Raw genomic sequence first — 23,410 nt, 5'->3', positions numbered from 1 at the left:
TGGCATGAGCTCATCACAGGAACTGTTAACACACACACACATTTCCGATAACATAAACAGTCTTTAGAAAAGACACTTTTCTCCCTGTCTGTTCACTCAGCTCCTTCCCCCCCCCCCCCCCTTTTTATTTTTTACAGAAAGCAAACTCCGAAATACTGCTATTTAGATAATACATTCTTTGAATGGCAAACGGAGGCAACAGTAAACAATATCTCATCTCCTAGTGGTGAGCTCACATGGAAACTTCCCACACCGTAAGCTATTATGAGAGGCTCAACATGTTTACAATGCAGCCACCACAACCCCCCACACACGGCTTTGTGGATTATTCCATGTGTGGGGTCTCCCTGTGGGTAGATACCATCAGGATTAGTCAGGGGGGGGTTACTGGAACATCATAATGACTGTTTGGGGACACTAATGACATAGCTGACTGGCTTATGGGAAAAAACATATTGGTTTGTGTTGACATAGTGACTGATTCGTTTGTCACATGTGTGTGCATGTGTGTGTAAGATGTTGGTATTGGTGTATTGATGCGTGGTTGAATAACAGCAAGGTGTTTTCCTCTCTGTCCAGTCTTTATTCCCTATTCTCTCTCTCTCTCTCTCTCTCTCTCTCTCTCTCTCTCTCTCTCTCTCTCTCTCTCTCTCTCTCTCTCAAGTCCCAGCTGTTCCCTCCCTCTTTCCCCCTCTCCTATCCTCTCCTCTCCTCCGGGGGCCATATTGACATCCCCTGCCTTCCGCCATCCCTACTGCAGTGACAGCTGGGATAAGACCACCCCTCTGTCACACACACACACACACACCCACACCCTGATGAGCTCCTGCCATCTGTGGGCCTGGTGTCTTAATATTCATGTGACCTTTGCGCCTGGGGATACCTGGTGTTCAGCACCGACTGAACCAGGAGACGGGTACCAGGAGGCATGACAAGGAGGGGGGACAGGAGGGAGAGCGAGTAAGAAGAGAGAGGTATGGAGGACCGTGGAGAGAGAGAGGCCAGAGAGACAAGAGAGCGACATGGGAAATAATACAGAAATACAGAGAGACAGAGAGAGAGGCAGACACACAGAGAGAAAAAGAGAGAGAGAGACAGAGAGAGAGACAGAGAGAGAGGCAGAGAGAGAGAGAGAGAGAGAGAGAGAGAGAGAGAGAGAGAGAGAGACACAGAGAGAAAGGCAGAGAGAGAAAGGCAGAAGGCAGAAGGGATGGGTATGGCGTGTACCTGCAGTATGAGGATGAAGTAGTCGACAGCCTTGCCCCTCTGGTAGACGTAGTGCTGGGGACAGCGCTTGTCGCTGTCATTAAACTTGATGTCCTGGATCACGTCCGGATGCCTCAGAATCCTCAGCAGGACCTTGTCGGAGATCTGAGACGGGTTGAACAAGTTCACCTCTGTGGGTGGGAAGGGGGGGATGGAGGGATGGAGAGAGTCTTATCAACAGTCGGGAAGAAGCAAGACGTCTCCGCGCTCCCCGCGAGTGATCCCGACCCCCCCCAAGGAGGATCCGAACGTGACGTCACGGCCACGCGCGGTCCTACAGAGCCGTGTCACACAGGGACCCGCTTGTCCCCCGGGAGAACGCCAACACATGACCGTCAGCCACACAATGCACAGAGCACAGACACAGGGGGCACACTGGGTCACAAGAGAGAGAGAGAGAAAGCAGAGAGAGAGAAAGGGAGAGAGAGATAGAGAGGCAGTCGTCTACCAAAAACAGGAATAACGACAGTCCAGCCAAGACCACACAGACACGCTGCAACACTGTTCAACTGTTTTTTTTGTGTGAAATGCAGTGGAGCGTCCAGGAGAGTGCCTCGTCATGCTAGCCTTAGCTAATGCTAACGCTTAAGCTAAGGCACGGGGTAACGCTCAAGCTCAGGTTGTTGCCAACGCTAAAGTGAATGCTGAGCAAAGGCTTACCATAACATGAAAGCTAAGGCACAAATTTGAGCAGGCCATATGCGCCCTGGAGTGATTCATGGAAATGCAACTTATACCTCACTGGGCGTGGCTCCAGCATACTGTGGTTACCACGTACCAAGGAGCACCAGAGAGTTTTAGGTACTGTGGAGGGTGAAATACTACCAAAACCAAAAGCGGCATGTAAACCATTTTTTTACACATGCAAATACAGTTGGTGGTTTAACTATGGAGGGGGGTGTTGACGGGCGATTTCCTCACCTGTGGCCAGGAAGCGATGAGCAGCCAATAAGAGCTGAGGAGAAATCTTGGCTTTTGATTCGCTCTCGTTTTTGAAGGCGGAGAAATCTCTCTTATTCTTGTTGGGCGCCACCTTCTTCCTGTTGCGGTTGTCAGCTGAGAGACACAAACAGACACATGGTCATTCCCTTGGCACGGGGTCATGCTATGAACCCACAGTAAAGCTGCTGTAAAACCACAGGTTTTACAAGACCTGAGATGTTATAAAGGTGTTCCATGGGCGTCAAGACTTGTAACATTCAATACATAACACTGTGAGGCATTATGAGTTTCATGCTGGCTGTAAACATGCTATAAACAGGTTATAAAGGCGTTCCAGTAGACTCACTGTAGAGGTCAGATTCGTCCAGGATCTCTGATTTGATGATCTCCTCGATGACATCTTCTAAGGTGACCAGTCCCAGCACCTCATAGAATGGGTCTCCCTCCCCCTCGTTGTTCACCTTCTGGACGATCGCCAGGTGAGATTTACCTGGAGAGGAGAGTCGGTGTGAAAGTGGGATCAAGCAATGATTCGATCAATTAAGGCAGCGATTGAATCATTCAACACACCATTGCTTGCCAAACAAAGTTAATGTAGGTCCATAACATGACTTTCTATATCGGGCTAGGTAGTGTATCTCTTCCGAGTTTCCATTTCAGTTGGATGTTCCAACCAACCAGCGCCCTCCTTGCACTTCCAACAATGCATTGACGGAGGTTGCCGGTTCAAATCCGCCCCTGCCTTGTGCGCCGCTACGGATAAAAGCATCAGCAACGTGTATACATGTAAATAAACGGCGACTGTGCACAGACAACCCACCCAGGGCAGTGAGCCTGGTCGCAGGGCTGTGGGTCTCACACCTGCTGCTGACTGGTGCTACATGTGGGTGTGTCGGGTTGGTTCAAGCTCAGCCTGGACTCTGGCCCCTATAAGCTGTCTGTTCCTGCGACACACCCACACCCACACCCCGCATGAAGAAGTTCAACTATTCACCGGGGTTTTAATGACGGTGCCGAAATTTTCAAATGCCCTTTCGGAAAGATCAACAGCAGACACGGTTGGCAAAGAGACAGGCAGAGCGTCATCCATTATGGATGATCCTGCTTGGGTGAGGGGTCCCTGGCTCTCTGGGAACTGGCCCCCACCTTCCAGAGAAAGAAAACACATCCAGTAAGTTGCATTTGTTGACAGAATAATGGTGGATTTCCTTCCAGAACACCAGAGCCTCTCAGCTTCACACAGAGGGTGTCTCTGACAGGCATCAGTACTGCTCCTCTGCAGGAGACGGTACGCCAGCGTGACAACACACACCTGGGACTGGGAGAGAGGCCTGCTTCTAAATGTGGCTAGGCCTGGGCAGTATCAGTGTGTGTGTGTGTGGGTGTGTGTGTGTGTGTGTGAGGCAGTCCATCTCCAGGCTCCTCTAACCTCCCTCTGCTTCCTGTCAATACACTCCTGGTGGAGGTGGACCCCCCCGGGGACTCACTTACCGAAGCCACTGGAGGCCATATCGACCTTCACACACACACACACACACTTTCAGCATATTCCTGGCATGCCCACTTTGTCTTTTGTCCCTTTTCCCTACCCCATTTCAATCTCTCTCTTTCTCTCTTTCTCTCCCCCACCCCTCCCTCCCTCTCCCAGTCTCTGTGTGGCCATGCCTTCTGTTGTGGATACACAGTTATACGTTTGTTTGTCCTGTCACAACACAAGGTGGCAAAAACAGCAACACACACCTCAGCTAACACACAGCTCCCAAGCTAGCCCCTGTAGTCTGGTGAAAAGCCTGGTGTGTTCATATTATGACCAGCAAGAACTGACAGGCCTGTGCAATATTTCCCACTGGCTCTTACAATCCAGAGGACGCCATTTTGGGGTCAAGCCCCCTCCAGCCTTTCTCATGGCCACAGTTTCCAAACGATCTGCCTCTCTCTGCAAGCGAAACCAATTCAAGAGACTCGCCCATCAATCAATTAGGTCTTTGGGTGTTTCCTAGGCTACTTAAACGATTACGCAAGTCACAATTAGAAGACTGTTAAGCAGCTCGTTTTGAGTGTTACTAATGCTCTGATGTCATTTGATGCAAGACAACACAAAGCTTGTTTAGGTGCAGACAGGCATGCAGACAGACAGAACACAGAGACAGAACACAGAGACAGAACACAGTGATAGAACACAGAGACAGAACACAGAGACAGAACACGGAGACAGAACACGGAGACAGAACACGGAGACAGAACGCAGTGACAGAACGCAGAGACAGAACACACAGAGACAGAACACATTGACAGAACACAGAGACAGAACACACAGAGACAGAACACAGAGACAGAACACAGTAATAGAACACAGAGACACGCGAGTCATTTCTGCTGAGCGTGGCTGACAGGTCATTAGCATACGACTCTAAGACAGAAACAGTTCACAACTGCATACGCACACAGTCAAGGAACAGAGGAGCTTGCAACTGCACAGTCGGCGTTTTTGCCTCCAATGATAAGACAGGAAGGAAAGTGTTGGTGGGGGAGGGGGGGGGGGGGGAGAGGACAATTTAGAAAAAGAGAGAGAGAGAGGGAGAAAGAGCGAGAGACAAAAAAACAGAACTAAAGGGTGAGAGCTGATCGCACTGGTTCCCCCTCAGGAGGAACAGGGCGTAGAAAGAGGAACATGGGTCCAGCAGACAGGAAGGTCACCTGACCAGCCTCCGGCATTGGTCAGCATGAGTAAAGAACACGTGTGTGTGTGTGTGTTTGAAAATGACCTGAGGGCTCCGTCTAAAATATATAATACACTCTTCAGTAGGCAGCTGGCAGAGAGAGAGAGAGACAGAGAGAGAGACACAGAGACAGAGAGACACCGAGAGAAACACACCCTGGCGTTGCCTAGGCTAACACACACACAACACACACAAGCACAGGAGACTGAGGCGTCTTATCAAACAGGGCTAGGGAAACATTCGAAACAGGCCCATGCGTGTGTGTATAGCTGGGTAGCTGCACAGGACTGTGGTGACAGGAGAGCTGGGTGGGGTGGAAGGTATGTGCAGGCAATATGTCCACCCTGTCAATGTATGACTGCACATGATTATGATCATAAATGAACTCTAGGTGTGGCTACAGAGAGGGACAATGGGTGGGGCTTCAATTAGGGACAATGGGCGGGGCTTTGTTCAAGGACATCTGCCTGAATGACAGAATTCTGTCAGTTCCTTGTTGGGTGTGATGGACAGTGCTGTAGATATATATATTTTTTGTTCCTGCTTCAGTGAAGCAGGAACAAAGTAGTCTAGTAGTAGGAGGCCGTTCTCAAAAGGTCAACACGTGAACTGCCATCCGCTTCGAAAAGGACAGGGTGACACACACACACACCTCCTGGTGGGTACATGACTCATACTAGGAGGCACAGAGAAGATAACAAAGAACTGGATATAAATCCTTTGAAGTCCCATCATTGAATCATGTTCTTACTGTCTACACCTATCTGACCCCTATTCTGTGGAATAGTACACTCCTGATCGCCATGCAGACATTAGCCCTTTTTCAACTTGGATTGGACCATGGGGAGGGGCATCAAATTCATGGGTAGACAACAGGGGGTACCATGGCAACTGGGCACCATGTGGCGGAGCCTGGAACTGGCCATGTTTGCGGGGGGGGGCCAAACCGGTCAGGCCTGTTGCTATGGCACTGACAGTTGTGTGGCACAGCCAACACAATCAATAAAACGTAATGAGCTGTGCGTGTTTGCGTGCGGGTGTGTAGGGACCGAGGCGTGTAATCTCATTAAGCACAAGCGTTGGTGGCGTGTGTGGTTTCCAAAGCGCCAACGCTCCAACTGAAGTGTGTCTGTGCGTGGTGTGTGTTAAGAGACCCCATCAACCACTTGGGGGTGGACACAAGTTGGCTGTGTGTTCGAGCACCAGCAAGAGGGGGTTTCATTGCCCCCCACTCAGAGAGCAGAGCTGTTCGTGCCAAGGTATTCACCACACAGCCAACTCTGCACTGGCAGACCAGCTCCTGGTCCCAATCTTTGCTTCCCTGTCCCACCCCTACCAGTCTACCTGTCCCACCCCTACCAGTCTACCTGTCCCACCACTACCAGTCTACCTGTCCCTCCCCTACCAGTCTACCTGTCCCACCCCTACCAGTCTACCTGTCCTACCACTACCAGTCTACCTGTCCCACCACTACCAGTCTACCTGTCCCACCATTACCAGTCTACCTGTCCCACCACTACCAGTCTACCTGTCCCACCCCTACCAGTCTACCTGTCCCACCACTACCAGTCTACCTGTCCCACCACTACCAGTCTACCTGTCCCACCACTACCAGTCTACCTGTCCCACCCCTACCAGGCTCCCTGTCCCACCACTACCAGTCTACCTGTCCCACCACTACCAGTCTACCTGTCCCACCACTACCAGTCTACCTGTCCCACCATTACCAGTCTACCTGTCCCACCACTACCAGTCTACCTGTCCCACCACTACCAGTCTACCTGTCCCACCCCTACCAGTCTACCTGTCCCACCACTACCAGTCTACCTGTCCCACCACTACCAGTCTACCTGTCCCACCACTACCAGTCTACCTGTCCCACCACTACCAGGCTCCCTGTCCCACCCCTGCCTGGTTCCAAACCTGCCACAAGATGTATTGCTAGTCAGCTCCAGAGCCCATAGTCCCTGGTGTGACATGAACACATGAGAGGAGGCACATATGGAGTGATGTCATGGCCTCCTGATTCACAGACAAGACCCAGTCCAGTGATTGGTCAAAGGGGGGGGCAGGGAATGGACACCAAGCACCAAGTCTGGGCTTAATCTGGGCCAGTGAAAACATGTTGCCGTAAAACCCACAATAAGGGCGGCCATGTTGCTGATAACGCTGGAGGGAGATGAGACAGCGTGACAGAATCCTCCCTGTTCTCTTCTATTATGGTGAGAAGCGAACACGCACTCTCTGTGTGTGTGTGACCACGTGGGGGGGCAGCTTTTGTCTCCTGTCTGTGACCTTGAGACGAGATGCCTGAAGACTGAGAAAAACACACCCGTGCCAGAGAGAGACAGAGAAAGAAAGAGAGAGACAGGGAGAGAGTGTATGTGTGTGTGTGTGTGTGTGTGTGTGTGTGTGTATGTGTGTGTCCACGGGAGAAAGGGATCAGCTGCAGTGGAGAGGCGGAGCCTGTGAGTGTCTGAGAGTGTGTGTCTGAGTGTGTGAGGGTCTGAGAGTGGAGAGTGTATAAGTGTGTATGAGTGTGTGTGTGTGTCTGTGTGTGAGAGAAAGTGAGGGGCGTACAGAAGGAGGATTCCTACAGGGGAGTAGGAATCCGGAGAAAGACACAGTTGTCCAGATAACATTGCCTGACGCACAATCCGTCTCTGCTCTACACACACATCCTAGCCACACACCTAGTTCCATTTGAGTGGCAGGTATATCAGTCATCTCCCTATAGATAAGGCTCACCTGGGCTATAATTAACCTTCTGATAAGATACTCACTATTTCAGCTATTATGTGACTAGCTCTGTAGAGCTGAGGTAAACCAACATCATACGTTTAGCAATCTTTCTGTTGCTAAACTTCCCCAGTGATACTGCGAAAAACGATCTCCCTATAACTATAGGAGTTTGTGACGTAGGGCAGGCATAAGCAATCTCACAGTACCACCCCACCTTTTTTGAACTCCTCCAGCATCGAGTCCAGCTTGGTGTCGTGGAACACAAAGTGGACGGGGTGGTTGTAGAACTTTGTGATGGTCTTCAGTGTTGTGCAGTCGTCCGGGTCCACGAACGCCAGATCTTTCACATACAGAACATCCACAATGTTGGACCGCTCGTCCTCGAACACCGGTATCCTGGTGTACCCGCTTTCCATGATCTCCGACATGGTGTTGAAGTCTAAAACCGCGTCGCTATGTATCATAAAACAATTGGACAGCGATGTCATGACGTCCTCAACAGTTTTAGTCCGAAGCTCGAGAGCCCCCTGAATCATATTAAGCTCCTCTTTGACAAGGTCGTTATAGGGCTCCGTTACTTTCAGCATCCCCACGAGCTTTTCGCGGTTGTAAACAGTGCCAATTTCCTGACCCAAGACGCAGTCAAGCAGCTTGCTAATGGGCCAAGATAAGGGGAAAGTTACCAGCATGAAGAACTTGGTTACCATTATGGTGTTGGCTCCTACGGCCAACCCGTGTCGAGAACACAACGCCTGGGGCACGATTTCCCCGAAAATAACGATACCGACGGTGGAGGCTACCACAGCACCCAGACCGGATCCTATGAGATCGTCCAGGAGGATGGTGAGCGTGGTGTTGACCAGGACATTACCGAGAAGTAGCGAGCATAGCAGGTAGTTTCCTTTACTCCGGATGGGTTCGATCTTGCGGGCGTATTTCTTTTCCTTCTCGGTGCCGCAGTTCTGCACTATGCGGAGCTCCATGGGATCCAGGGCCATCAGACCCAGGTTGAGCCCGCTGAACATTCCTGATAGAACCAGGAGGAAGGCGATGAGAATGATCTGGAACCACAATGGCAGAAGGGACTTCTTCTCTTCCACAACCCGCAGTCTCCCATCATCCTCCCCCAAAAGGTACCACTTGCCATCCTGGCTGTCCTTGACGCACAAGCCGTACACCTTCTTCGGCTCGCTCTTGCGGAGCGGCTTGATTTTCAGGCTCAGCACCCCTGAGGTCCCCTGGTTGCTCACGTTCATACCACCTCTAATGATGATATCTTTAGTGTAGTCGGCACAAGTCCTATTAAAAGTGGCTCTGCCTGTTTCTGCGCCACTGTCGTCATGTTCTCCGTGGTCTTGGTCCATGAACTTGATATGTGCCGAGGTGTCAGGAGCAATCTGCTGTCCATAGAACCTGAGGAGGATATTGCTCTCCTCAGTTACCTGGATAACTCCGTCGTCGGTGGTTGTGGCCGGCTTGTCGCTTCTCTCCAGCCGCATGCCGAAGATCCGGGTGCTGCTACCGAGCTCTCCGACCCCTGTCTCGGCTCGTCCGCTCACAATAATCCCCAAAACAACGAATAAAGTTAGCGTGTACCCCTGCCCATTCCAGTCCGTCGCCATGTTTGTTTCACTCTCTGCAAACTGGGAACTGACGTCACCTACTCATTTGCAAAGGCCGCCCGTTATTAACATATTGACAGAGTTTAGCCAATCCACAGCTAAGACGTAATATAATGAATTTGATCGAGCCCCTTTTCTTTGCGTTTTTAAGGTAGAGTGCAATTTTTTTTAAGGTGTACATTGCAGTTGCCCAATTGTGGTAGCCTACTGCTACCACAATTAACCAAATAATTGTTTTGAGTTTAACCACAATTTTACACTATTCATTAAATAATATATGTCTGAAGCCCTCCACTGATATTTGTTAGTAAAAATATTTAATCAAAACTTAATTATCTCTTGCCTTGCACAAGCATGAGATGCAAATGTCAGACGTAAATAAAAAAATAAAGAATTACAAGGTTTTACATCGATTATAAAATGTGTTTGTTAGTGCGCATGCGCTCAAATATTTGAAAGAGGTTATCATAAAAATGTCTCGACACAAATGCTGTGACACTGCTGTGAAGTAAAACAATTAATTACCCTAAGTTGAATAGCATATAACCTATTCATATCACCGAAAAGTAACAACTCCAGAATCACTTTTTCTTGTTTGTTATTATGACGTTAACAGCTTTATCACAACGTTTAATAATGTCCCGTTTTGAAAATGATGTATTCTTTTGAATTCACTGCCGAATAATGTAAGATGGTGAGTCTCAACTTTTCAATAGGCTACTTTTTTAGTTTTAGCGGGTGGGAGGAATTTATTTTTTTCTAATCTTTGCAAAGTCGCAAAGAACTGAAAGAAAACATCATAATTTGTGCATCATCATGGCCCTTTAGCAGCTCTGTAACAACCTGCTGTTTCTCTCTAGTCAAGACCACGGAGAACCTCGACAGCTAAGAAGAGATGGCCAACGGTAGTAGGCTACTGATAAAATATATATATAAGCTCCATTGCGCTTCAATGTATTAACATCATGTGCAAATAAAAGACTTGAACTTGAACATCATGTAATATATTCATCATGTAACTATTTTTTCATTCCACAGAGAGACTCGTTTTTGACCCATTTGGAGGGATCTACACAGGCGTCAACGACAGCTGGGTCCCCCAATACTCCTCCCTCAATCCTTCTCAACAGACTCACCGAAATCTGGAAACCATGTCATCTATTGGAGTTATCAGAAAGTAAAGCCTCACAAACAACACCCAGGACACATGGTTGTGTCTTCCCAAACTAATTAGGACGGATGACAAACTGTCAAACAGCTTTAGATAGCATCTCAATTCATCTAGATGAAGATGATATTTCTTGAAGCATGAGAAAACATAAAAGAATAAAAGAACCATGATGGCCTTCAAGGGTTATTTTAGGGCATCAACATTCAAAAGAAAAGCTCATGACGTATTTTTCTGATGTCAAAGTCATATCAAAAGATGCCCAGGCAGACTATACATAGAAGAGGCTTCTAAGGAGTGTCACCTATGGTCTCTAGTTGTGCGTCCACAGACCTGATGAGCAATGCAGAGCAGATGACCCAGCATGGCCTGGAACAGTCTCAGCTGTGGCATTCCGTGGCCAATCAGAGCTCAGAACTCAGAGTAAGTGTCATCATCACCACCTATAGAATCACCTAGAAGCCTGGTGCGTGTGTGTTTCACCTGCGTGTTACTCGTGTGAGACCTGCGTGTCGCCTGTATTTCCCCTGTGCGTTACTACCTGTTATACATGTGTGTTACCTGTGCGTTACTACCTGTTATACATGTGTGTTACCTGTGTGTTCCTACCTGTGGTACCTGTTTACATGTGTGTTACCTGTGTGTTCCTACCTGTGGTACCTGTTTTACATGTGTGTGACCTGTGTTTGACACGTGTGTTCTTTGTATGTCACCTGTGTGTTACCTCTGTGAATTGATTATCATAGTGATGTTTAATTAAAAAAAAAGTATAAAACTGCTTCTCCGGTGGTCCTCCCTCAGATGGGCCCTCCACCCGGCCACCCCCCCCACCTCCAGCAGCAACCAACTGACCTGGGGAGGGATCTCGTCAGTCACACCTGGACTCTCCTGGAGACCCCAGGTGTAGCTGGGGAGAGGTCCCAGTTACCGAACGTGAGCGAGCAGCTACTTTGTTTTGATCAGACCTACGGCTGAACACTACATTGTTTGACTGGTAATCATTCGCACGGAAATCCCTCTAACGCTACCTTTTTCAGTGCACACCACCGACGCCCTCTGCTGGTCAGTCAGTCCACTACAGAGACTCGTTCTGCCTGGGGAGAGAGGGTGAGTCAGAGTGCTTTGAGGGCACGCGCTGTCATTGAAATAGCTGACTGGCACAGTGAAAGTCATAGCTGGCCTTCCAATGGGTATTATAGTGACTCTACTATGAAGTTTAGTTATCAACATCTAAGCTTTATAATTATTATTATTGAATTCCAGGACAGTCAGACTCCTTCCCTGCCTCCTGCCAGCTGCAACTGCCCCTCCCTGTTGCCAAATCCAGCCCAAGCTGGTTCAGCAGGCTCCTCCAGGTGGGGGTGGAGACGAAGGACCATCTGCCCAGAGACACCAACAAACCTGTGAGTCTTTAATTGTCCTTGGTTGTTTTTTCCGCTGAGGAAATGTCTGGTAGCTCGTAAACTCCTGGTGAGGCTGTATCTAGTGAGAAAGTTGAGCCAGAGGTGGTTTGAAACTCAGTCCTGTTTTTTTTTAGATCGCCTGGGACACGTGTCTCCAGAGATGGGTGAACAGGAGAGCCTCGAACACAGAGGTATCCCCTTCAGAAAGCTTATAGAGATATATTATGGAGACAATTCTGTCAAATGTCATACATTTTGCGGCATTTGCGATGTAACTGTTTTCTTGTTTTAACTTTTGTGTTTGATTTTCATTCAGGCTGGATCCTTTTCTCCCACAAATGCCCCCTGTCCCCCGACTACGGGCAACGATGCCATACAAAATGGAATCAATAAGTACTCTGTACAAGCTGGTAACCAAGTTCAACCCATAACCAATGCAAACAAGTATTTCTGGAAGCTGGTTTCATAGTCCTCCATTGTTTCTATGTGTGTAACCATGTGCCATCAATACTCAAATGACATCAACACATCAGTTTTTTGTTCTTTTAAAAGTCCCAGGTCACCTTAGGAACGCGTATCCATCTTGGAAAAACTGTTGGAGAAGAACACTCCCTCTCACATCCCCGCCCCTCCCCTCTGCCCCCCTGGGTAAGAACACAGACATCAGTCTGCCTCTGAACTCACCTCATCCCTTCCTAACAGGAAGTTCCAGTGGTCACTAAATGGATGAAATTCGAGTTTCCCCCTTTCGTTTCATGTTGATTCTGCAATACCCTTGCGCTCCTTCATCTGGTGACATTAAACGTCTGTATCGCAACAGACCCTGGCCTGTACATAGCTTTCTCCCACATACTTCTGTAAGCCACACCAGACACTCGTTTTCAGCCCTGTGTTTTTGAACGTAGCTCCACACCCACCATCCTCCTCTGTGATGAGAGACTCGTAAGGCCTCTGTGATCGAGAGGGACTTGCATGAGTGTCATTTAGTCTGACGTGGTCCACCCTCTTTTCTCCAGATCATTTGGGCTACCTGCTGTCCCAGATCCCCTCTGAGGAGCTGGTCTTTCCTTCTCCTTCTGAAGGTAACCTGGACACATGAAAACACCAACTATGTTGACGTTTTAATACTGTATGTGAAGCCTTGTCTTTTTTGATGGTTTGATCGATTTTTTGGTGAGATACTATGACTCTAAATTGTTTCATGCTTGTCCAATAGATGATGATAGGGCGATGGTGATGTTTTTTTTACAAATTGTACAAATGATCACTCGAAGGGCTTGAGTGCAAACCTGTCTTTTTTTCCTGGTCAGGCTGGCTGAAGGTGGAACTGCTATCAGAGGGCTTGTCCTTCTCTCCCTGAGAATCCCAGATTTATTAAAAATGAAAGAAAAACTGCATTCGAAGGAAACACACAAAAACATTTGCGGTTGAATTAAGTCTTGTACAGTAAAACAATACTGATGGTAAGTTATCAGTCTTACGAAAAATTGGAATGAATCAGGACGCATATCAGATAGATTGTGTTTCAAGCACAGGTTGTAAATGTGGTCATCAAAGGAATCTCAGAGACACTACCTCCAGAGGTAAAGACATAAATATATTTCTTTGTTGAGTTATCAACAACTTAAACACCAACTATTGCAGAAGTATTAATATGAATAGTGTAAGCATATACCAAAATCAGCTTTCAGCAAATAAAATCATAATGATCTTGGTCATCATCACCATCAATGATATAAAGAGGTAAATAAAATATGCATTTATGTTACTGGTTATTATACTATATAGCAATTAAGGCTATACCGTATAGGCAGCTACATTCCATAATATTCATGAAGTGCAAAGTAAGTCTTAATGCTGACACTATGTGATCAGTAGATTAGACACTGATCTAGTGCTGCATGTTTTCATTTGGTAATGTTTAAGGCAAGCTTTTACCAGGACAAAGTCTCTAACAACAATTGCGGTTTAGAAAATGGAATGTTGTTCTAGTGCATTAACAGACAAGATAAGATCAAACTGACATAAACATCACTTTGTCAATTCTGAAGAAAATCAATCGTCAATTAAATAAAAACATAAAAAATAGATTCAACTTAAATATTACCTTATGATTAAAAACAAGACCAAAAGCATAAGAGACAGATATCTACAAGAAAGAAATGGAAAGAGGGAAAATGAGGACCTTCCTTTTGTGAGTGGTTGGTGGGTGGAGTGATTTTGAAACAGCCTTAAAACACATCTTAAAACACAAACGCACAAAACAAGTTCCTGCCGTCGCACACAGCCCCGATCAAATATGTCTAAATAGCTCCACCTTATCATCAGACATACAGTTTACATGGATACTTGTCAGCAAAATACTGTGTTTCTCGCAAATGTAGACATCATTATACAGCAATGTTCAAGTAAGCCCGTATATCCTGTGCGTTCAGTCCAGCTCTCCTGAGATGATCTGGGTATGCCTCCATTGTGTTGTAGGCGTAAGCAGCATTTTGGTCCATGGTGTGTAATACCTTGGAGATGGCTGGTTGGTACGGTTAAGTGCTTGAGGTCAAGGTCATGGACAAGGTTATGGTCAAGGTCATCTTTATGGGGTCCCCGTGGCGTGGGGGTAACTACCCAGCAGAGGGGAATAGCCACTCGGTCAAGTCCATCATAATTGTCTGCTGGTCCCCTCGTCCGGCCCATCCTGGTCCTTGGAGGACTGTGATTGGACAGGCAGCAGGACCTCCACGGTGAAACTTACGCGCTTGGTCTGGAAGATGCTGTAGGTGTTGTCGAACCTCAGCACGTCTGCGGCACAAGGAGAGGGGGATGGTCAAACGGCTCTGTCTCGTCCTGGCAGACCCCCCCCCACAGTACAAGGCTACTCACACACTCCAGGCTGCGGGCAGGTGAGGGAGCCGTCCTCGGGGACCAGGTGAGCGTTGTATCTCTGGCTGGGCACGACCTCCTGCATCTGGCCCGCCTTCTGCCATTCCCCCTTCTTAGCCTTCATGAAGACCCCAAAGCCAATGTCTGCCCCCTCGCTGGCAAACTGCCACCTGGGGGAGGGAGGGGGGGGTAGCATCAGGTAAAAGTTCCGCACATTTGGGGCAGTGCGACTTGATCAATTGAGTTGAGAACAAATCGACACATGACAATCGATGAGATAGATGATTAGAGAAAGAGAGAGGGAGAATAAGTGGAGCAACGGAGAGAGAGAGAGAGAGAGAGAGAGAGAGGGAAGATAGAAGGAGAGACATAGGAGGGAGACCCAGACGGAGACAGACGGAGAGACAGGGGGGAGAGTTGGACAGAGACCTGAGGACACAGCCAGGGAACAGGATCTCGTACTCCATCTGCTCGGTGGACCCTCTGCTGACGGTCAGACACTGCTCATAGTCCACCTTCACAGAGTCCCGCACGTAGAACGAGGTAGGCACCGTCCCTGCCATGTGCAACTGGGACACGCAAGCACGCACACCACAAAGAGGCAGTTAGCATGGGACCTGGAAGAGTGGCTCTCAAAAGGACAAAAAAGGATGTACTGGACATGCTGTGGAAGAGGGGTTTAGGAGAAAGGCAAAAGATGAACTTACTGTAAATATCCAGAGGCAGTGAAAAATGTATCTAGGGTATAATGGTTTAATGACCTTTTTTCCTAAAGCACCGGCACCTTCCGTGTGTGTGTGTGTGTGTTTGTGCATGTTTGCGTGTGTGGGCGAATGGCGTGTACGCGTGTCAGACCACATCGTCTCCTGCCATAGAAAGAAAGTTCCAGAGCCTAGGTCTTCACTTTTCTATTTATTTCCATAAATCAAGACACACCAGACAATTTCAATCTGATCACCTCTGAAGTCCAGCACGCAAACACCAACCCCATCCATGGATACAGACTGAAGCGCTTATTGAAAACCACCAGTAGGTGGCAGAGTGCTATGGACAGCAAGGTCATGCAGAGCGTAGTTTGTCACTCCTACCACAAGGGGAGCCACTGAGTGTAAATCGTTGATGCGACAGTTCGTTCGGGGGTTAGTATCCGATGTAGAATCACGTTTGAGACGACAGCAGGGCCGAGGGAGCAGAAGCCACCCTCAGATAAGAACACATATCTCTCCTACATGCACACGCACACAGATTCATATCAAGTTTGGATAAACGTTACTGATAAAATACAGTGCCATTGCCTATTGTAAACGGGAACAACCTTTACCTTTGTTGCTCAATTTCACCATGGGGTGACTATTATCGTCTCTATCTGTCCAAGAGGACCTAGCTATCCATCAGCCAGACAGTCTACACACACTAGTTGCCTTACATCTGAGCAAAGGCAGAGCCATGCTAAACAGACCACAGAGTAGCAACTCAGAGTAGAGGAAAAAGCAGAAATCTGTCACGAAGATCGAAAGAAAGCGGGAGATCAAAAAACCCACGAAGCAGCCATGTTCGAAACCGAGCTCACTGACTGTGGAATCCCTCCGCACAACTCCAGAAGAGGCTCTGGCGCCCCTGCCCATCAGAATCCCTCCTCTTCCAGAAGGTATCCAGAGCGAATGAGTTCCTCCCTGCCTCTCTTTGGGGGGCGAGACAGTGCTCCCATCTTCCTCCTCCTCTGGGTTCTCCAGGCAAGGCAGGCACACTTTACCTATGTATCTACAGAGATACCACACCTCGGGTCAGACACGAGATGAGATCAGCCATCTACGGTCCTCTACCTGTCTGCTGCTCTACAAAGGCTTGATCGGCGGTAGCCTGTTTCGCTACAGGCCTGACTCCTACTGGCACTACACGGGGGACTGCAGAGCGTTCTAGATGGTTATAGATGGTTCGAGCGGAGAAAGCCAGAAAGTGCAGAAGTACTGTGGGAAAGAGGAGCTGCCAGGAGTTGAGTTGCCATGGAGATTGGGGTTGTACCTGGAGGCTATCTGCCGGCTGGAACTCGCAGGAAACACAGAGTCACACGACAGGAAGTGACCTTCCACCCAGAGCCCAAACCTGTCTCCCTCTACTGACTGGAAGGTGTCCAGACTTACTCTGAGCTGAACCTGTGGTGTGGGACCTCGGGACACCAAGCTGCACCAGCCTCCACAAGTGGGTGGAGTCTGTCACTAGACCCCTCCCCCCCTCATCCAAACAGAACCTGGATGCTGCTTCAGATCACTCGGACAGCCAGAGAGCAGAATTGTGCTCCAATTTCAGGGACTGGGAAGCAGAACCAGGAAGCAGGGCCAGAAAGCAGAACAGCACCCCCATGTCTCTACCAGCTGCAGCTGAACTCTAGCTTCCAAGCCATCTAACAGCAACCGCCTGCCCTAATTAGCATTAGCATAAACAGTAGTCAATGAAACAAGAAGCGCCAGAACTACTTGCGTTTGCCTGCTCCAGCATTCCAGGCGGCTGCAATGACACATATGACCCCACCCCACCCCAGAGACACCAAGGTGTGTCTTTTTGCTTCCTTCCTGTGTGACAGGATGTGACCTCACCAGGGTGCGGCAGCTGGGGTCTCCGTCCGGGTCTGTCAGCTTGCCTCCGTACACGGCGGGCAGCTCCTCAGCGTCGATGTGCTTCAACAGCACCTCCTGCCAGTTCGCTGAGGATCCAGGAGGATCACAAAACAAAACCAACAAGAGTATGTATTCACAAATATTTGGGAGGATAAGTGTTGCTCAGTGCTAGCTCATTTGACAGCAGATCAAGAGGTCGCAGGGTCGATTGAAGTGTCTGCTGAATTGGGGAGCAGGAAGAATGCGTGTGTGTGTGTGTGTGTGTGTAGGGGGGGTAGAAACAGGAAGCAGGGTGAACTATCCCTCACCCCCTAGAATGACGATCTTGTTCCGTGTGATCTCACTCAGGAAATGCTTGACCAGGTTGTAGGCCACCGGGAACAGTTTGGGGGCTGAGGAGGAGGAGGAAACGAGAGGCATGAACATGATGATCTGACGAGGAAAGGGACAAACCTGAGTTATCTTATGTTTGTGGAGGGGAGTCAGGTGGCTGAGCGGTTAGGGAATCGGGCTAGTCATCTGAAGGTTGCCAGTTCGATTCCCGGCTGAGCCAAATGACGTTGTGTATTTGGGCAAGGCACTTCACCCTACTTGCCTCGGAAGAATGTCCCTGTGCTTACTGTAAGTCGCTCTGGATAATCGCTAAATGACTAAATGACTAAATGTAAATGTAAATCTAAACACACGTGTCTAGATCTAAGAAGATGCGGAATGACTTGATGGTTTGTGGTCAGATGGTAATACAGAGGTGATCGATATTGGAGAGACTTGCCTTTGATGACAAACAGTCGTTTGAGGCCCTCTGGATAGTTGGCCTCGAACATGGACAGAATCTGGAGACAGAGAACAGTGTTAGGAGGTCCTGCCATCACTGGGTTAGGGTCAGATATCAGACTCTACACAGCATGATGGGAAGGACAGAAAATGATGACACGTCAACACTTGCTCATCCAATCAACATTTAGCACGGGCGGAACGCCAATAAACACAGCTACAGAGCAGAAACCTGGGGAAAATAACGCTTGCTCAATATCAGGCTCGTTGAGGTTTCGTTGTCATTCGAAAAAATCGCCTGAGGGGCAATAAAAGTAAAGTAGCATCCGTGATTCGAAGAATTTGAAGAAAGTGTGTAAATGCATGTGTTCACCTCTCCATAGGTCTCAATTGCAGGCTTCCACAAGTGTTTCAGACCAAGTCCCTCAACGTCATAGATCATAGTGATGGACTCTATATTCCTCCCCAACTAGAGAGAGAAAGAGAGAGTGAGAGAGACACAGATAGAGAACTATGAACACATGGGCGTTTCAAGGTGTTTTCCTTTTTCTTCAAAGCTGCGAAAACTACAGGCCCCACAATGCACCACTCCCCCCTCACCCTCTCGGACTGCAGGTCGCACTCCTTCTGCAGCTTCTCGCAGTCGCGGATCTTGGACTTGATGAAGTCCTGTTTGGAGGCGGACAGGAAGAGCCCCTTGGGATCCATGGGGCCGATGACGTCGTACCAGATGGGGCTCCCCTCGCGGTCATACCCACACATCCCACCGGACAGGTACTTCTCTATCACCTGGGGAGACAAGCACCACGACAACCGACGCACATTGAAACAGTTGGATTCTGGAGGTATGGTTGAAACGACGCTAGATGTTAGAGGCTAGGTTGGCTACCAACCACCCGGACATTGCTTTCGTTCTTAATCTTGACTAGAACTGTCGACCGACTAACACCCAAAGATCGGCATTCCAATTCACGGTTCGTTCCAATTGCGTCACCGTTATGTAACTACCATCTTTACGACATCTCAAGTTCAGACGAGTGAAAAGCCGTCACTGATAATCACACCCAGACACTGCTGCACCCATCCGCTCCTCTCATGGCAGAGGGTTCATCGGATAAGAACCCTCTGAGACGGACAGGTTTCGAATTCTACAATTGGGGAACCTCGTCCACGTTATCAGAGAGGAGCGGAGGTTCGTTCACCTCTGGAGGTTGCCACTCTGTGGTGATGGTGTCGGCCGCCACGTGTTTCCTGAAGTCCACGTGCTGAGGGGAAACATGGAGAGCCGGTGAGAGCCAATCGGGGGACACCGAGGATGACACAGAAACAGGCACACAGGCACAGTAAGACTGGGAGTGGTGTGCGTTAAGTGGATCAAGACGTTTTAGGCACATGCTCCCTCAGCATGAATGCGATAACGAGGGGATGAGCAGGGGGAAGGGCTTGTGACCTAGCAGAGACCATTGTTCTGACAAAGACGCACACACATACCACACACGGGCATAAACTCACACGCAAACGCTGACACTATTTCCTCAGTCTCTCATACTTTCATACACACACAGGCACACAAGCAGTCATGCGCAAACATTGTCTCACACAGACTCATATTGTTTCGCATGGACACACACACACACACCACTGTCCCTCACACTCACACACACACAGGCGCGCACACACACATACAGACAGAAATCCCCCAGTCAGATGAATGAGATGGATTAAGGGGCGTTTTGCAAGCAGTACATTTGTGACATGGTTACCATTCCTAAAGGGAGCTTGTGTTGGATTGTTGTGTAAGTTTTGGTCACACTTAATCTAAATAACTTGACGGCAGCGTGCCAGGAGGCTGGTTTGTGACTGCTGCAGACTCGGAGGCAGAAGGAGAAAGGACAGAGGGGGACGTACCTTCCGAAGCATGGCCTCTGCCTTCTGGATGTTGAAGTTCCTGGCTGAGGAAGGAGAGACGGAGGGCAGGGGAGAGACAGAGGAGAAGAGAGAAGAACACGGGACTGAGTCAGAAAACCCATCTGAGTGTTACGATGGGACACTTGGACACGGTGCCTTCCACACAAACACACAAACACACACAAACCATCTGACTGATGGCTGAAAACAGGAACCTAATGTTTTTACCCTACATGGGCAATATCTAGCCCACTGTCTCTAGAAAGAGAGAGAGACTGAGATAGAGATACTGAGAGAGAGAGAGAGAGAGACTGAGAGAGAGAGATACTGTGAGAGAGAAAGAGAGAGAGACTGAGAGAGAGACACAGAGACTGGGAGAGAGAGAGACTGGGAGAGAGAGAGACTGAGAGAGAGAGACTGAGAGAAAGAGAGAGAGAGAGACTGAGAGAAAGAGAGAGAGCCAGGTAGGAGGAATACTAAGCCAGGCCTGCTTCCTGTGAGGTGGACAGCTGGCTGAGGCTTACGAGCTGAGCCCCAGACACACTGATGAGGCATTCTCACAACCAAGCCACTTCCAATGTCAGTTTCTGTCGTCCGGACTCTGGACAGAAGAGGAGATAGGTCAGTGACCTGGCCCTTCCTGTCACGTGGAACACATCACCATGACACTATAATACCCCAACGACAACAAGCCCATGCACACCATGTGGATCAATTGTGTGTGCCTGTTTAACGGAAATATACAAAAGGTGTTTGGATTAACAGCCTCATTCAAAGGAAATGTGATTCATTTTTCCACAAAAACGCCTCCCTGTCCTCTATTTATTTACCAGAGATGCAAATATACGTGACCTCAATGGCACAATAAATTGTCTTTAGACACACACAACCGCAAACAAGCACAAACACACTGTGAGGAGGACATAACTCACAAGCAAAGAACCACCACACAGGGGCTTCATTGTCCACGCTCTGACATTTCTCTCCCAGCCCTGGCAGGCAGGGTTAAAACTCACTACAACACCCAGAATGCAATGGCACAGTCCCACAACTGTCAAACGAAGACCTTCAGAAGGGTCATCCGCCTCAGGCACTGATACCAATGATTTGATTTTATATTGCAAAGGCTTGGAACGCAAAGCACTCATTGAGCAAACGCTTTGATCCAAAGCGACGTAGGCTATATCATAAGGGGATTAGAACCTGCGACCTCATAATCTGTGGTCAAATACTCTAACCACTGAGCGAGCCCAGTGCCTCACTGAACACACCTTAACTGGCATAGCACAGGGACTCATGTACAGGCTGGCAGCACTGTTGTTCTCCGTGTAATGAGATTAGCACTAGATTAGAATGACTCAGATGGGGAAGGAGGGAGGGAGGAGAGAACAAACTGACAGTGGGGGGGGGGGGGGGGGGGGAGAAGAGAGAGAGAGGGAGAGAGAGGCCGAGAGACGGTGACACAGAGCAGGAGAGAGAGAACGAGAGAAAGGGTGAAATGGTCTTTACATCACGCAGCGGCGAGAACAAGCTCTCCTTTATGAAGCTGTAAACCTTGCCTCCATCCTCCTCTTGGAGTGCGGGTCACTGTAGCCTCTCAGAGGAGGTGCCAGCTCTCTGCAAACCTGACTTGTTCATCCAGTGTAGCCTGGTTTACGACCAGGACCAGAGGGCTGAAGAATCAAGGCTGAACACGCTACATTTAAGAGAAGTAATCACAGTTTATGCACACAATATGCACATCCGCCCCCCGCACCCCCCCCCCCCCTCTCTCTCTCTCTCTCTCTCTCTCTATTTCATCACATAAGTTGCAAGAATGCACTATACACACACCGGTGTGGTAACTTCCCGGCAGTCCTAACTGAATGAAATGCTAGATGGTAACTTCTCTATCACGGCACAGCGTTGACTGAGAAACAGTCCGACTCTCTAACCACAGGGACATTGCATCCATTTGATTTGATAACAACAGTGTTGTAACCTCCCCTCCACCACGATGAGGGTGCTCACCTCTGAGCCAACGGAGCAGGAAGTGGTCATGCTGGGCAGGAAGCTGGGGAAGAATGTCTTGAATCCTCTCTCGAAACTGCCCGGGGGTAGGATGCCATGAGAGACACAGACAGAAGGGCCAGATAGAGGGAGGGAGAGAAACAGCGTGGGAGAGGGATCGAGGAGATGGTTGTGAGTGTGGAGGGGAAGTGGGTGAGAGAAAGAGATGACAATACGTTAATGGACCTAATGGAGGTAGCATTTAATAGCATGTATGAGCCACTATGTCCTGCACACACACACACACACACAGTCACAAACACACGCACACACACAGGGGAACAACTGTTGCAGCCGAAAGCTTTAGACTCTGCGATATAGATATCCCGACTAGTGATACCATGTGCACGGAAAGGAGAACACTTTCAACAGAGAAGCGTATGAGATGTTGAAATATCAGTTTAAAATGTCTTCATAGTCATGCACTCGTTAAGTAATTTCGGTCTGCAGTAACGAAAGACGCGTTACTTAAAAACATAATTTTAGATGATGACGGCTAATACAACTTACATGTGCAAATAGATAATAATAACCTAACAATTTCCGGCTAAACAGAAGACTTGCATTAAGAAGACTGGAGCGTATGCTAATAGTTTGTTAAGTATGTCATGGTAATTACACAGTAAAAAAAAAAACACGGGCCGTGCATGCAGTCCTTCCAGATTGCTTCCGTCGTTAATCTACCTCACACATGCTCACTCATTTTAACCATCTCTATTACAGAAATAAATGGGCTTGGTAAAATAACACAACAAATCAAAATACAATTCTATCATTCATGATCATTCGTGAGGAGCCTTAATGTTGCTTCAGCGTGAGGGAAGAAGTAATCCCACGATGCTAGCTGCTACAGAAACAGCATCGATGTTCCACCTTAACAGTCACAGTAGTAATTTTACAACAACAAAACGTTTTGTAAAGAAAATTACCTGTTCCAAAGCTTCAGCCTGCTTGGGACTGAGATCGCCAACCCTTCCACTCATCCCGACTGTACAAAGAATCGTTTTTATTTGAAGTTGAACACCTGATCACGCACTTACTGTCGGTGGACTGTGCAAAATATGTACCTCTGTGACGCTCCTCCCGTTCTCTGGTTGGGGGCGCTGTTATAATCAGCTGTCAACGCATACAAAATGTCAACAGCCGCAGATACACTCATTTAAAGGCAACCTATCACCATCATGTGACGATATTGAAGAAACACATAATTTAATACCGGTTTTTAGTGTTAAGGTATGCAGCGGGACCCAATGAAATGAAGCCCGTATTCACGTTTTTATTACAGTTTTTTAAATACTTATTTTAAAAACGTGCAATAATAACA

The 23,410-nt window shown here is 48.4% G+C and overlaps 3 protein-coding genes across 5 annotated transcripts in view; 1 reads left to right on the top strand and 2 right to left on the bottom strand.

Moving 5' to 3' along the window:
• Positions 1-9,319, bottom strand: part of LOC124463838 (metal transporter CNNM4) — a 16,241-nt gene extending 6,922 nt beyond the window's left edge. Inside the window, exons 1-4 of the mRNA XM_047015611.1 lie at positions 7,885-9,319; positions 2,555-2,698; positions 2,188-2,322; positions 1,165-1,397 (exon numbers count right to left, since the gene is read on the bottom strand). Coding sequence (XP_046871567.1) covers positions 1,165-1,397; positions 2,188-2,322; positions 2,555-2,698; positions 7,885-9,292 — 1,920 coding nt within the window. The 5' untranslated portion in view covers positions 9,293-9,319. The remainder of the gene's footprint in view (positions 1-1,164; positions 1,398-2,187; positions 2,323-2,554; positions 2,699-7,884) is intronic.
• A 1,084-nt stretch (positions 9,320-10,403) lies between these two features.
• Positions 10,404-13,442, top strand: LOC124463873. Its single transcript, XM_047015667.1, has 10 exons — positions 10,404-10,469; positions 10,792-10,883; positions 11,262-11,393; positions 11,498-11,567; positions 11,724-11,863; positions 11,998-12,054; positions 12,180-12,273; positions 12,416-12,511; positions 12,880-12,945; positions 13,174-13,442. Exons 2-10 carry the CDS (start codon positions 10,797-10,799, stop codon positions 13,221-13,223), a joined length of 792 nt encoding a protein of 263 aa, XP_046871623.1. The 5' UTR covers positions 10,404-10,469; positions 10,792-10,796; the 3' UTR covers positions 13,224-13,442.
• On the bottom strand, positions 13,440-23,255 carry sec14l8 (SEC14-like lipid binding 8). Of its 3 annotated transcripts, XM_047015664.1 has the most exons (13): positions 23,154-23,255; positions 23,016-23,074; positions 22,048-22,123; positions 20,038-20,081; positions 19,332-19,394; positions 18,730-18,918; positions 18,503-18,598; positions 18,128-18,188; positions 17,664-17,747; positions 17,335-17,450; positions 15,170-15,309; positions 14,741-14,910; positions 13,440-14,659 (listed from the first exon to the last, which is right to left on the bottom strand). In XM_047015664.1, exons 2-13 carry the CDS (start codon positions 23,067-23,069, stop codon positions 14,520-14,522), a joined length of 1,233 nt encoding a protein of 410 aa, XP_046871620.1. In that variant the 5' UTR covers positions 23,070-23,074; positions 23,154-23,255; the 3' UTR covers positions 13,440-14,519. The 3 variants fall into 3 exon arrangements, with proteins under 3 accessions (XP_046871620.1, XP_046871619.1, XP_046871621.1); XM_047015663.1 differs by having other exon boundaries at positions 23,016-23,255; XM_047015665.1 differs by having other exon boundaries at positions 17,335-17,441; positions 23,016-23,254.
• Positions 23,256-23,410: the final 155 nt, after the last annotated feature.

Source organism: Hypomesus transpacificus, unplaced genomic scaffold (assembly GCF_021917145.1).
Source record: "Hypomesus transpacificus isolate Combined female unplaced genomic scaffold, fHypTra1 scaffold_31, whole genome shotgun sequence".
NCBI lineage: Eukaryota > Metazoa > Chordata > Actinopteri > Osmeriformes > Osmeridae > Hypomesus > Hypomesus transpacificus.
The sequence above is the reverse complement of the archived record's forward strand: the minus strand, read 5'-3'. Positions and strand labels throughout refer to the sequence as shown.

Excerpts from the sequence above, each read along its gene's own strand:
- LOC124463873 (XM_047015667.1), top strand. The coding sequence starts at position 10,797 with ATGAGCAATGCAGAGCAGATGACCCAGCATGGCCTGGAACAGTCTCAG. Across the intron at positions 10,884-11,261 it reads ATCAGAGCTCAGAACTCAGA|ATGGGCCCTCCACCCGGCCA; the intron begins GTAAGTGTCATC and ends GTCCTCCCTCAG. Across the intron at positions 12,512-12,879 it reads CCTCCCCTCTGCCCCCCTGG|ATCATTTGGGCTACCTGCTG; the intron begins GTAAGAACACAG and ends TCTTTTCTCCAG.
- sec14l8 (XM_047015663.1), bottom strand. The coding sequence starts at position 23,069 with ATGAGTGGAAGGGTTGGCGATCTCAGTCCCAAGCAGGCTGAAGCTTTG. Across the intron at positions 17,748-18,127 it reads ACGACTGTTTGTCATCAAAG|CCCCCAAACTGTTCCCGGTG; the intron begins GCAAGTCTCTCC and ends CCTCCTCCTCAG. Across the intron at positions 14,660-14,740 it reads CTGCCCGCAGCCTGGAGTGT|ACGTGCTGAGGTTCGACAAC; the intron begins GTGAGTAGCCTT and ends CTTGTGCCGCAG.